General features: G+C 46.2%; 1 protein-coding gene across 3 annotated transcripts in view; it reads right to left on the bottom strand.

Annotated features, from left to right (window-relative positions):
- Nucleotides 1-785: 785 nt before the first annotated feature.
- The window catches only part of UNC5C (unc-5 netrin receptor C), a 399,234-nt gene continuing 385,749 nt past the window's right edge, over nucleotides 786-14,270 (bottom strand). For all 3 annotated transcript variants that reach the window (XM_082611396.1, XM_082611395.1, XM_082611397.1), the window contains exons 14-17: nucleotides 11,271-11,420; nucleotides 9,145-9,309; nucleotides 3,377-3,555; nucleotides 786-2,613 (exon numbers count right to left, since the gene is read on the bottom strand). In XM_082611396.1, the coding sequence (XP_082467522.1) occupies nucleotides 2,448-2,613; nucleotides 3,377-3,555; nucleotides 9,145-9,309; nucleotides 11,271-11,420 (660 nt within the window). In that variant the 3' untranslated portion in view covers nucleotides 786-2,447. The remainder of the gene's footprint in view (nucleotides 2,614-3,376; nucleotides 3,556-9,144; nucleotides 9,310-11,270; nucleotides 11,421-14,270) is intronic.

The raw sequence follows: 14,270 nt of genomic DNA, 5'->3' as shown, positions 1-14,270 counted from the left end.
TTTAGTCAGTTTTGGAATTGATTTATCTGAATACTACATATTTGCTCCTTTCTATTTTTCCTTAGGTATCAGATTTCTAATTCTTGACTTCCATAGATGACAGTCCCCCAAACCAGTAATGGTGAGTAACCTTGAGAAGTTATTTTAAGATGCAGCAGTGGACAACAGCTCTCTTTCCTCCTCCTCCTTTTTAAAAATTATCAATTTTTTTTTTGTAGAATATAATTTTACTATCTTTTGGTCAAAGATGCATTGGTATAAGCATTATCCACTGAACTTGTTAGTGCAATCTTTCCCTTTCACAATAAGTGTAACATATTCTTATATATGGTACAGGGGGTGGTCTGAGAGAGATTATGGACTATGTATCTAAAACAGAAGATAAGAAATAAAAGGCAGGAAAGAAGAGGCTCCCTACAACAGTGTCTCGATGATGAGCATGGAGGAACCTGGGAATATCAAAAAGTTACCAAAATAGGAGAGGAAATATATGTGGAAAGAAGAGGAAAAGGGTATAAAATTATTTCTAATTCAAATCCAGTCAGCAACCTGGATACCTCCAGCCCAAAAGTTAACCACAGCCGTGTTTTGAAAGTTCTGATTCATACGCACGGGTGCTGGTTGTTCAATCTTGGTTTGGCTCCTGGGCTGTTGACTCTTTATTCCCCACCTGCTGAATGAATTGAGTCCCTGTGTTAAAACAAAGAGCCTGTGATGGTCCTAAGGAAATATCATAGTTTACACAAAGTAGTCTGTTGACTGACTATTTTTCAGTTAAAAAACTTTTTAATTAAAAAAATTTTTACCAAGACAATAATAGAACATAATTTGCAACTAGTCAGGAAGGCAACTGGTCCCAAGAGAGGAAAGAAAGTGATAATAAAGGGATGCCATCTCTGGGTGAACAGCATGATGCAATGACACAAAGACAAGACTTGAAAGCATAACAAATATGTTACAGGTTAGAATAATTATCTTCCAAGTCGTAACTATTTGAAAGGCATAATGTAGCCTGGGCGAAAGGCTAGTTGAATCTTTAAGTGATCCAGGTCAGCGTCCATTGTGGTCTTCATACTGATGAAGGAGACTGGGGGCATCACAGTGGAAGTCGAGCATTTTAGAACCTTGAGCTGATCTAATCCCATCCCTTCAGTTTACAGGTGAGGAAGCTGAGGTCCAGTGAGGGTAAATGACTCTCCCAAGGTAGCACAGCTAGACAGTGACAAACCCAGAATGAGAACCGGTTTCCAGCTCAGAGGCTGTTCCTTCAACCACATTGCCTCCAAGGTAGACAGAGGACCCACGAGAGGCGTGTGGGGCTGTGTGACCACAATGCTGAGTAAGCCTGAATCAGGACACTTGAAGAACACTTCTCGCGACGAGACTCAGAGGACAAAGCCCCTGCCGGAGCAAGCTCAAGGACCAGACTGACAAAGGCAGTAAGCATTTACCTCCTTTCCAGGCTGAATGATGGAAGGAAGATAAAAGGTCAAGGAAGCAATGCCTGTTTAATTAAACTGGTGACCACGCCCACCTTGTTATGAGAAGATGCCCGGGTCAGGTCAGTACCTAAATACTAACAGTACTGCTAACAAAAACAAGTTAAAAGAAAATCCTTTTACTAGAATACTTGTAAATACTCATCAATAATAATATGATAATAATACCTTTTTTTAAAAAAACCACTTCAAGTTGCATATTACAAACACATGTTGTGGAAAAAATGGTTGTTTGTGTGGCTGAACATGAATCCCTGTCTTCCCTGCCACGCTCTAGCTTTATTCCCCAAGGGCATGAGGTGGGTGCCCTCAGGGAATAAGGAAGTCTTAGCTCTCTCTCCTTTATACTTAGATTCTCCACTTCCCTGATACAAACGGTAACACTGGTTCTACAAGTTCTAGAAACAGAACACTGATGGGAGGATTATCTCTGAGACACTTGATGCACATGATTTGTAGGAAAAGCCTGTGATTTCTCTGTAAATTACTAATCTGAGAGAGACACAGCAAACCGTCCACAGCTTCAACTTCAAATGATTTAAACAAAAATAGAACGAGCCATGGACAGTGTCTGCATCCCTGTCCAATTTGATGTAAACAACGTTTGTAGAAACTGGGTTTGTTAAGAAAGTTTATCCATATATCTGGATAGCAATAAAAAGCGTTTCCTAGGAAACTGTAAGATCCTGTACCACACAGCATACAGCCCAACTAAGAGGAAAATTAGGTTGATTTCTAAATTCAAGATACACATTTGTACAATTGTTCTTAACTCCTGTGACGATGTCCAAGTGGAGTGGGCGTGTGTATTGGCAGTTGTGTCTGTTTTCCCTCTCTCTCCCGCTGCAATCTTGCCTGTGGAGCTCACTGGTCTAGACTGGGTTTCCTCCTCAGCTCTGAGCCCCTGGACGTCCACAGACTCCCTGTGACTCTCAGCCCCAGCCTGGGTCAATACTGCCCTTCTGCTGCTAACGACACTACTGTTTCATGTCTTCCCATTTCCTCCAAGACAGCTGCCAGCACGCTCAGGTTTCCATCTGGGAAGTTCTGCGCTTCCCAGAGATCCAGGATGACGCCAGTTGGACTTGATTTGGTGGCAAAGTAATTCAAGTACCTGTAATTGGTAATGGGAAAATGTACTGAATGGTGTGATTTACGGATCTATTTTCCTTTCAGTTTTTACTAAAACCTTTTCGTTACTGCATTTCTGTCAGTATAACTGGACCCACTTGGGACACTGTAGCTTGCAGGGAGCCGTTCTGAACGACTAGCCCATACTTAATTAGGTCAGCCCCAGACAGGAGATGCGATGCCTTAACTTTAACCTCAACTCTGAGTAAGATAATTTAAGAGACAAGATGTCTGCGGGTCACATCCTAAACAGGAAACCAAGAGACTTATGTTTTCTTTCCAGCCTAGGCTCTGATCGTCTTTGACAGGTTATGCCATGCTTTTTGCTTGGTAGTGATGGCAACCTTCTACAAAGAAGAGGCTCCTGAGGTCTCTTCATAACTTCCTAGCAGCGCTGTGTTTAGCGTGGTCATTACCCATCCAGCATCAGGTCCTGCTGAACAGGAGGTGAGGAACAATTAGTGAATGGATATATCATTTAAGGGGATTTAGCCTGTCAGCTTTGCGAAGTGGATCACAAAACCTGATATTTACAAGTGTCAGATAAGCCCAGGATGTCTCTCAACAACGTGTTTGCAAGACCATGGTGCAAGATACAAGATAGGAGGCTTAATACATGTTGTCATAATGAAAAGTGAGTAAATGTACAGATGGAGAAAAACAATGAATGTTGCCCTAAGTCAGCTGTATCAGTCCTGGAGCCTGATGTCTAACAGGAACTAGTTCTGAAGCCTGGCCATACCCACCTGTCCAGGTTTAGCTTATGGGCCAGCATCCTCCAGTCATGACCCCTCGTCTGTGGGGCATCCAGGCTGCTACAGAGCTTCTGCCGGATAGGGGGCGGGATGCTGAAAGCACTGGGTCCCGTCATGGTGGTGATGGTGCCCGCTGGATCCAGCAGAGGCAGCTCGATGCCAGTAGGTTCCTGTAGTTCAGGCACAGGCACAACACAGCATTATTTCTGAAGACAAAAGCAATCCTGATTGAGCCAATTAACATAATGCCCTGCTTTGAACGGTAAGAAGAGAATGAATGTTATTATATTCTCCTTAGTGAGAATGGCTTCTTTCTGGCTGAGAGTTGTGATTCTCTGTAACCTGGCTGAGAGGAAGAGGTACATTCTGAGCTGATTTTTGCAGAGCCTTGGATTTATGGATCTTCTGTAAGGACTGGGCTAGCTGGAAAGCTCGGGTGTAATTCAGTTACAGCTTTTCTAATGGGATTCTCCAGGATGAGCAAGGGAATATCAATACTCCTAAAGGTTTAGATTTCATGGGTGGGGAGAAATGTTCAAAAGGGCAGCTCTTTGAGACTGAACTGATCTAGAGCTGAGATTCTAGAGACTGTCTGACCCTGAGGGGAAGCCCTGGGCAAACGCTTGAGTAAATTCTTCCTCTAACCTCTGTAGAAGATGGCTCGGGTCCTGCTTTTGTTGAATGAAATGGAACACAGCTCTCCTCTAAATGACATCAAATTAAGACTATTTAAAAGAAAATGGCAAACACAGTACCTGGCTTTAGGGAAAGCTGCTAACAGAATCCTCCAATTGCTGTACACCCTTATTTGTTTTTAAATCTAATTTTAGTAGAGAAAACCACAGATTGGCTCTTGAGATCGTTTCAGCTCATAAAACAGCACGATTGCAAAACCTGAAATTCATCTGCAGGAGAAACTCTAATCATTTTCTGATCACTTCTGCTGGTTGGAAAAGCAAAAGCAAATGTTGCCTGGGGACTATTAAAGCAATAAAAGAAAATCCACTTAATCTACTTTAAATGTCATCTCTCTTTTTCAGAGCAGGTAACTCCGTGGTGAACATAATTAGCTGCTGGAGGATAAAACAGCCACACGTAGGTCCAGCTATCAGGAAGTCTCGGGGTCTGGTGGAGGGCTCCGCTCAGATGTCAGTGTCCCCGCCCTCCAGAGCCTCCAGACCCTGCTGTTCCTGCACCTGGGGGCCACTGTCTGTGTTCCACGATCAGCAGCTCAGGCCCACTGCGAGGCTTGTGCAGTCACATGGCACAGGGTCCGTCCGGGGGCTCTGGAGGGCACGTTAGAGCAAAACAAATGTTTTTGCCGTAGAACATCAAGTGGTGTTGGCTGTGATCACAAACCCAAAGCTCAGCAAACGGAGCCTCCGAGGATTCCAGTGGCTCCTTTATGTTAACTCCAGCACACAGCAGGGCTGAAAAGACTGGTATGAAATACGTTGGAGTCCCTGAATCCCAAAGAGCTTTCCCTGCACTGGGCATAGAGCTCTTTCCAAGGGACCACGAGGACAGAGGGTTCCTGACCTCACGGGCATAGGGCTTAAACAGAGGGCACCGGAAGAGAGGACTGAAGGCACACGTTCGTGTTTTTTCAACAGATTGACGTTGGGAATGTCTGCACCCAAGTGGCCAACATGTCTCTTAGGTATAAAATTGGGAGGGGGGCAGGCAAAGGCATAGAAAAATCATACCTCAATCCACAGCTTAGCGCTACGGCCCACTTGCTTCTTGTCTGGACCATAACAATGGGGCCTAGAAGGAAACTCATCCTGCCCATCCCTGGCCTGCAGTGGAGGTGGAGTCTGCACAGGGTTGGGGGGTGGTCTGCCTCGTGGCCTCACCAGCTCCCTGCTGCTTCCCTGCGGTCTATCCCTTATGCCAGACTCATCTTCGTAAAGCCCAGCACTGACGTTTCTCCTGCCTTCTCTTAGTAAGTGTTAAAATGGCTCTCCTACCACGTGAATTCCCAGCTCCTTATCAGGCCATGAGGATCACCTGCAGGACCTGCCTGGTGGGCTGGCCTGAAGCCCCAGGGATGCCTGTAACCTGCAGAGCCAGGCCTGCCATGGAGGAGGGGTCCCATGCGTTCCCTCCACCTGACAGCCTGGCTCCTGCCTTTCTCAGGCTGCACCGGCATGACTGGACCATGCACTGTTCCTCGCGCCTTCCTTAAGGATGTACCTTTGAGAGTTCTTCCGCCCTTTCCCTTAACCTCTGTCCGGCAAACACCTCAAAATGTGGGCTGAAAAGCATGTTCCCTGAGCAAAGCCGCCCAAAGCCCTCCGCCTGGAGCCCTCCTACAGCTCCTGCCCCCCTCCTACGTCTGCTCTATGCACGCTGGTTGTACTTACGGACGACTTCCTCTGACTTCCCAAGGTTCTTGGAGATGAGTATATTTTTGTCATCCTCAGAACTTCTGTGACCCTCAGGGCAGTGCCCTGAATGTGGAAGCTACTCCGTTCATATTTGTAGAAAAGAGGAAGGTATGTTTTCTGGTAGGAAGAGGAGGAAGCCAGTTCCTAGTAGAAGCCCACCTCGCAGAGCTTCCTTCCAACTAAATGTGGCTAAAGGGAAGGCTCTCCTCACTGTTCAGTCCTGAAGGTAAAGGCAGGCAGGACTCTCAGGAAGGTCCGCTCACACATACACGCTGTCCCCCTTTTCTTGGTGAATAAAGAACTGTCATCACTTTACATAGGCCTTCAAGGCCTGAGTCTCCAACCTTGGCTGTTGTGCCTGTTTATTTCCTTGTGCATGAAACAAGCCCAAAAGGGCATGATTTCTTGTCTCGCTTATCAGATGGCTGACAGCAGCCTTGGCGGTAAAAGAAAAATACGTATATACATTTACATTCAAATTTCATCTAGTAATGTCTGTTGCTGTTAGTTCTCCTTTTACTTCCAGGTATACTCTCACAGAGCACTTATTATAATAATTGTTTACGATATTGGTACCATCTGTCTTTGATGTTACGATTCCCTTGGTTAAACATATGATTTTTCACCATTAACCAAACAGCCGCTATGGCACACATTTTCAACACTCCACAGGAGAAAGGACTTTCCTTTCCTGTATTCTGACTCTTCCTGAAGTCACTTAGAAAAACTAGATTTTCCCAAGGGTCCTTTTTGAACAGGTTATAGAAAACAGAGGAGGTGAATAGAGAGGGTGGCTATAGCAGAGTGAGGCTTTGTACACTTTTAATATTGTTCTTTGTGTGCACGGAAGTGCTGTGCATCAATAGTTAACAGGGTTACAACGTCTTTGTCTACACTGTAGTTAAAACTAAAAGTCCTAATGAGACTGACGTTTCTGTCTTCTCTACTTTTTTTTCCTCTCGCTGGTGACGGGCAGCTTCTCCTTTATTACCTCCCCTGTCCCTCTAAGGAAAAACCTTTTATCATCATCTATCCTCATACTTTTAACTCTTCTAGACATTTTCATTCTTAAACTTCATCTCTGCGAGACTAAAGGCTTTATCTCTAGGTAAGGAATCTCTGGCCAAGGCACCTAGAGAGGAACAATTGTCCAGCTCTTGACATCACCTCGGTCTATGTCAAGCACAGCCTAGTCTCCCCGGGGGCCAGCAGGCCCTGCGCCTGAACTGCAGAGGCCAAGGGCCGAGGAGCTTTAGAAAGGAGCGCTGGTGACGCCTTGAGCAGTGGGTGGCAGGGGGCGGGGGGGGGGGAGCAGCGCATTCCTGGCAAGTCAGCTCATTTTCAGGAGATGGGACGTTGGAACTGCAACCCCGGGCCACCTGCCAGCCTGCTGTGTGACCCCAGGGAGGAGCCCTGTCCAGAAGACAGACACCACCAATGGAGCCTTTTCTCTGGTTGGTTATGGCTTGTCAGCCACGGGGAACCCCTCCTGGAGCTTTTGATGCGGGTCCAGGTCCCGGCGCTCTCCAGAGCCAATTGTTCCCCAGCACACAGCCTGGCTCCCGACATCAGTACCAGCCCAACTCTGCCCGCTCTGCGGGCCACATGCACCGCATTCAAATGCTAACAGCAACGGTGGGACTCGGTGACCCAGAAGGAAAAGCAGCAGAGTGGCCCCTAATCCCCAGAGTCATCTGACTCGGGTCATTTCTGCCTCCCCCCTCCTCCCATTAAGTATGCTTGTCTGTCACAGGCCTCTGAGGAGACTAAAGGGTCGGCCTCCCTGAGCTGACTGCCACCAGGCTGCAAAAGAAATCATCTTTCCCCTGTGCTGGCACACGAAAGAAAGTCCTTAAACCAATCACTCTATGACGCGACACTGTCTCCTCGGTGAGGGGTTGGCCGGCCTGGCGGGGTTGGGGGGGGCCCTGACCAGCGCGCTTTCATTCGCGGCCACAGCTCATCTGCCTTTTCATCACATCGCTCATGCTGAACAGAAAGCAAGCATCAAAGGAGCAGACCTCCTCGCCCCCCCCCCCCAAAATTCCGCAGCCTTTGTTGTGGCTGGAGCTGGGTGGGTATTGAGCTTTGCAGACCTGCTGGGCCTGGAAAGTGAAAACACCCTCCCGAGCCAGCAGGGGTGGTGCTGCGGGCCGGGAGATGGGCCCGTGCACAGAAAGGCCCGGCGGTTGCCATGGCGCCCTGACACCAAGATCATGCCTTATGAATGTCACCGAGGCCTGTGACTAAAGTTGTTTATGAGTCAAAAGTCTCATGAAACGGAGGGAGGAAATGATGACCGCAGCTCGCCAGGCTGTGGGAGAGGAGGCGGTGGCAGCGTCAAGGCTGACGTGCTCCCCCCTCGGTTTGCTGAGGAAGACGCTCTTTAAATACGACATGGGGAGTGAGACTCGCCGAACGGGGTGACATTTCGTTCGTCACTGTGCATGAGACAGCGAGGAAGGAGGAGTCTTTTAAATCATACACCGTCCGGCTGTAGTTCTAAAATACGACAATTCTGTGCTGTGGCTCAAAAAGCAGCACCAAGCTCAGCTTCACAGGCCCTGGACGCTGCTGCCCGCTTGCTTTCACCCTGTCCTTTTCCTTTGGTCCCTCCAGCCTGAAGCCTTACCATGGTTCTAACTCCCAGCCCTGGGGTCCCAGGTAACCAGTAAGGTCATGAGCACCCCCTCTTTCCACCCAGAGAAGTGCGAAATAGCAGTGATGACTCTATGTCTCTATCTCAGAAATGACAAAGTCCCACCTGAAGGAGGTGAGGGTCACAGCGAGGAAAGGCCGTGTGACGGGCGCCGGGGGGGGGAAATGCGTAGATTTTACTTCTATTTCTGGACTGTCTCTCCTACCTCGGGGAGAGGGGCATCTCTTCTATTTGGAGGATGATGTGTAAGAGAGCGACGAGACCAAGAGGCTTCTCCGTTCGACATGGAGATGAAAGGGAAGGAGGGGGCGGGGAGTGCACGGTCAGGCAAAGGCAGGTGAGTTCCGAGGAGAGAACCAGAACAGGAGCAGCGGCGGAGGATGCAAGGAACAGGGGACAGCAGGGATGCTTTGGGAAAGTTCCTCTATGTGAGCGATATTTAAATTGAACCTTATACTTGAAATTCAAAAGTTAGGACAAGATCCTTAAGTTCATGTCACAAAACATCAAAGTCCTGTTTTTTGAAAAGGATCCTCTATTACACTTTCATATAATTTTAGCTCCCTGTGTTCATTAAATACACTATTCTGTGAACCAGCAGGCCCTCCAGAGAGCTTTTCAGGACTTCCCACACAGAGATCCTTTATGCCCCGCTGGCCCTCCCGGAGGTCGGTCCCTCCTCTGCTCTGAGACCGGTGAGCGCCTCTTACCTCGGACACGGTGCAGTTTAGCTGGAAGATCTGTCCTTCTCCCTCCACCTGCCGCACACACAGTTTGCAGACCAGCTCCGCTGTGTTCAGGCTGAATCTTTCCAGAGTGAATGTGCAGTGCAGGTTTCTCTGAGACCCACTCCAGATGTGGTAGAAAGGAATCTCCTGAAGCACATAAGAGGGTGAACCACAAATGAGGGACTAACGCTCAAGGAAGCTATCAGACAGTGCGCTGCTGAGTACTCCTCTCAGTACTGCACATGTTAATGACCTTATTTAATCCTCAGGATGGGTCCATGCACAAGCACATCCCAACCTCCTTTTCAGGTGAAAAAAACTGAGGCCCAGAGATGTTAGAGAACTCACCCAAAGTCCCACAGCTAGAAAGTGGCAGAGTTGAGGTCTGAACCCAGGGAATCAGCCCCAGAATCCTTATACCTTACCAGCCTGCCACTTCTCAGTCACTTACAAAAAAACCCAAAAAAAACATCGTAAATGATCTTTTTTTTAAGGTTTAGACAATTGCCTCAATAAAACCTACACACTCCAGTCATTGCCCATTAAAAGGAATCCCTGCCACGGTACCCTGGAGAAAAGCAAAGCCTAAAGGATGATGCACTGACCCAGTTCCCTTTCATGCCTACGCCCTCCCTCTGCACAGGATGGGGAAAGCCAAAACTCACTACAAGTTGGAAACCGGAGGCTTGATTAGCTGCCACAGAAAAGTTCTTGGCCTAAAAAGCACCAAGCCTCTAACAGACACAATTGTCTATGAGTCTAGATCACCTCACAGAGCCCAAGAATCTTTTTTTCAATAAAGGAAAAAGAAGGATTGATACAAAATGGTAGACCATGTTGGTTAAGAAGAGAGGCTCTGGAGCCAAATCCAGTACAAATAGGATGCCTTCCCCTTGCTTACTTGGTGATTTGGGGCAAGTTACTTAACCTTTCCTCAGTTTCTTCACCTGTGAAAGACTGTACCTAAGCAAGAGAGTACCTGAATGGAGGGGGTTAAATGAGATTAATCAAAGTACAGAGAGAGTCTGGCAGATGGTGAGAACTCAGCCAGGCTTAGCTTAAACTAACATCAGGTTATCATTATTATAAAAACAACTTTCCATTATGGCTGCACAAAAAGAATTGTTCATAAAAGGGGAAGATCTGTGGACTTTTATGGCAGTTGAAAAATCAGAGAAAGAAGAAAGCAAAGGAGGAGATTTAATGAGAAAGTTAAAGCCGATCTTTCAATCAAGTGCTGAGCATGCACCCTCATCAAAGCTCAAGACTGTAAGCAAACTAGTAGGTTTCCCACAATTTCTGTGTAAGTACCAGACATCTGAGAGTAAAACTGCAGCTGAAACTCTTCCCTTCATCCCTTCTAGTATGTTCACTGACTTATTACATCAGGAAATCACAACCAGTGCAGCTACAGAGCAGGGTGTGGGATTGGATTTGCATGTGTGTAGACAAGGATTCACTGCTGATCCTAAGGGTGTCGGCGACTCCTAGGATGGGCCTGAGGCTCGGGATCCCATCACACAGTCTCCTGAGAGCTTGGGCTGGCTGATGGAGGAGGAGGTGAACACCTCTGGAGGGTCTTGTTTTTCCCACACACAGCTACATACAGTGGGACTTGGGACCACTATTTTTATGCTGTTATTTAATAAAATCCTGACCAGGTTTTATTTTTACTTGCTATCCCAGCTTCCAAGCTCAGGTTCCTTCTAAGTCTTCAATGTAAAGGCACTCTCCTAGCCAGGCTGAAGCCTAATTTGTGTCACGTGGGATAACAATGTTCCCTTTCTCCTATGAATGCATTTGAGGCTGGTTTTTACCAATTCAATGTTAACATTACTCTGAGAATGCACAGACATGATGGACCTGGAAATCTTATTTACTAAAAATAAAACATTGATAGTAAAGTTATCTGAAAGAAAATTCAGAAAAAAGCATTTATTCTAGTATGTCTAGAGTATGTTTCAAAAAATCCTAAACATCCCCCAACTACTTCGGACAAATGAGTACTAAGATAGGATTTCTTTCAAGGAAGGGAGTATCTTCTGTGTAAATCATTCTAGTCCTCTTGGAGATGTCTCCAAGCCTTTAGTTCAGCTTGGGAACCTTACCTGATATTTGGCCAGCAGTTTGCTCTTCCAGAGGGAATGGGCGACATCATGAATGGACAGGCGCAGGTTGTGGGTGCTGCCTTTAAAATGAAGAGCCTTAGGTTCTTCTAGGAGCTGTCCTCCCATCTGTCTTTCGAGCTGCAAGACTTCCTGCGACGACATGTCCCAAACCAAAAGTAAATATGAATGACTGGCATCACTTCCACAGTATGCTCCCTCACTCTGCGCCCAGCCCCAAAACCTAACTGTGTGGCACGTGACCTCCATCCTGCAGCCCCGAGACCCTCCAACTGAGGCCCCGGCCAGTCTGCACGTGACTGGGCCCTACTGGCCATGGACTGTGTCAGCAAGCCACACAACACTGTTGTGCGGTACATTCAGTACAGTCTACACTTCCTGACGAACAAGTAGGGTATTTAATCAAATACAGGGCAACGACCATCAGAACCCAAAATGGGGAGAATCCCCCAAAAAAGAAAAAATCCGTAGAAACGTAGATAAACAGATACGTAAGTAGATTTTCAATGAACTTTTAGGGAAAGGAGCAAACAACTAGAAAACAAACCAGATCTTAGATTGGAAATACTAGCTAACAAATAAAAATCTGGAATGTGTTTTGGGCAATTTTTCTATTTTTTTTTAGTTTCTTTGCCTACAGAAATAAAATTTTTGCTTAAAATTATCCACTGCACAATTCCCAATTATCAAAAAATAAAAATATGCTCATTAAATATTCTAACAGAGGAAAGTACACTGATACAGATTAGGAGGATTTTCCAGCACCAACTATTGATCTAAATAGTCAGAATACATTTTTTAAAAAACCACCTCATTTTTCAAGAACAATGGCTGATTAAATTTGCTATGTAACTTTACTTATGCTATAAAGATGTAACATGAAGATAAATTCTATATCTACTTCCACTCCTCAAGCTAGTTAATGGGAGTTAATGAAGCATTTCCAACTACAGCTGCAATTATCCAAACATCAGCAAACCATAAGTTATCAATGAACAAATATCCTGAGTCTCCTCTGCTGTCTGAACCATCCTTGTGCACTTTGTTCCTCTCGTGCTTTAAAAGTTTTAGTGATAAAACTATGCAGACAGCCTGTGACCTTTTTTCCCAAAGGGGTTCAGGAAAATAACAGATTTTATAACAATATAAAAACAAAAGACGATTTTCTTCTTTGGTGAGATTTCAGTCGGAAGCATGGGGTTCAATAACACAGGTGATCACTCAGGCCATTCCACAGGCGTGTACAGGGAACCTACTCCTGCACAGATAGATGGTCACAGTGCAGGACTGTAGTCCAGTAAGTGCAGAGCTTACCAGCATCACTGATTAGATGGAAACAGCTCATTTCAAACTGCTCCTTTACTGGTTCTTAGCATCCTCCATCTTTGAGTCGGGCCACTATCCTGCACAACGCAAGCTGCCGTAAGGTCCTGTGAGGTGTAGGGAATATGAGGGTAACGTGGTCTCGGGCAGGGACTCCTCTAGTTAGTGTGTGATGGAAGAGGTGAGCGGTCCAGCTGCGTGAGAGCACTGACGTTGACAGTATTCAACCTCGCTGGCTGGTGAGCGGCTGTCACCCGTGACAGGAGACTGAGCACTCAGCCACCCCGACACAGGCGTTGTATCACTGTGCCCTGGCTCTGCTGTGCCCGCAGCTCAGCAGGCTCCCAGGGTCCCCATAGGCCTCTGGATGTACCCAGCACGGAGCCGTCCACGCTCCTCATGAAACTCCCTCCCACAACACTTCACACTCCAGTCCTCGAGGAGAATCTGGCCGTGCGGGAATAAAGACGAATAAGAAAAGTGAGGGTTAACTGCAGTTTCTTCTGCTTCAGCAGGAAGGCCTAATGAGCTTATGTTGATCACGTTCAGTGTCTAGTTAGCATAATAGAGAAAGCTGATGTTCCCCGTGAACCTGGCACCGGACAAATTCTAAAGCTAAAATGATGTTTGTTTATAAGCCATTAGAAGAAAAGAAACATAATTAGAAATCTTTGAGATTACAGTCATGCCAATCAATCAGTTCTAGCTTCTCTCCAGTACACCCTAATTACCTCATCAAGACATCTAAAGAGCAATCAATAGTAATTATCTGATTACTATAGATCTTCATTATGTCCAAATTATCTCCCTGGGATGTCTAAAAGAAGACGCATTGTATTCCGGGAGGTAACTGTACCCAACAATGAATAATCCACACCCCATTCCTACAATCAACACGGATTGCCAGAGGAGATGGAGGACGTGATCAGTTTTCTTGGCAGGGATGACCACTGAAAAAAACCTAAACTGCCTATTGGCCATGACCTTGAGGTCAAGATAATACAGTACCACATTTTGAGTGCAAAGTCTGCACTCAAAGGCAGCCCAAGAATAAGGCTCAGTCCTTGGCTTCTTTGGCACTGACCCCCAAAAGTCATGGTAAAGAGTTCTCCCGGTGAGGAAAGAAACTGGGTTGGCTCAAGCCTTTTTTTGAGAGAAGGTACCAAGTAAAGTGCCATTTTAAAGAACATGGTGCTGGAGGACACACACTCTCCATATTCTTAATTTCTCCATCTCTCCACTAACCAGGAGTGACACAAAGCTGCTGCACACAGCTGGGAGGAACCTGACTTCTCTGTCCTGTTCAGTTGGACAGGAACCCTGGTGAGAGATGAACTGTCCACCAGGACACATCCATGCTTGAGCAAGGTCTCTAAACATATCTGACTGCACACGCCATCAATCAAAAAAAAAGTCAAGCCTGCATTTTGTTTCTGTTTCTTTATAAGTTATATACCTACATTAACACATCAATATGTTAATGTTATAAAATATACCTAAGGTTAAAAGTATGCGCTAAGATGAATAGACACAGAAGTCCTTAATAGTGTCTATTTTTACCCCCCAAATCTCATTGGCCTGGGGGTTGTGAAATCTATTTTGGAGACTGCTGGTTGGGGCAGCTGTCCCTCCACTAGGACTCTGGGAGAAATCAGCCAG

This window comes from Mesoplodon mirus (genome assembly GCF_964341445.2).
Source record: "Mesoplodon mirus genome assembly, chromosome: 2".
In the NCBI taxonomy this organism is placed as follows: domain Eukaryota; kingdom Metazoa; phylum Chordata; class Mammalia; order Artiodactyla; family Ziphiidae; genus Mesoplodon; species Mesoplodon mirus.
This window is presented reverse-complemented; position numbering and strand designations above follow the sequence as displayed.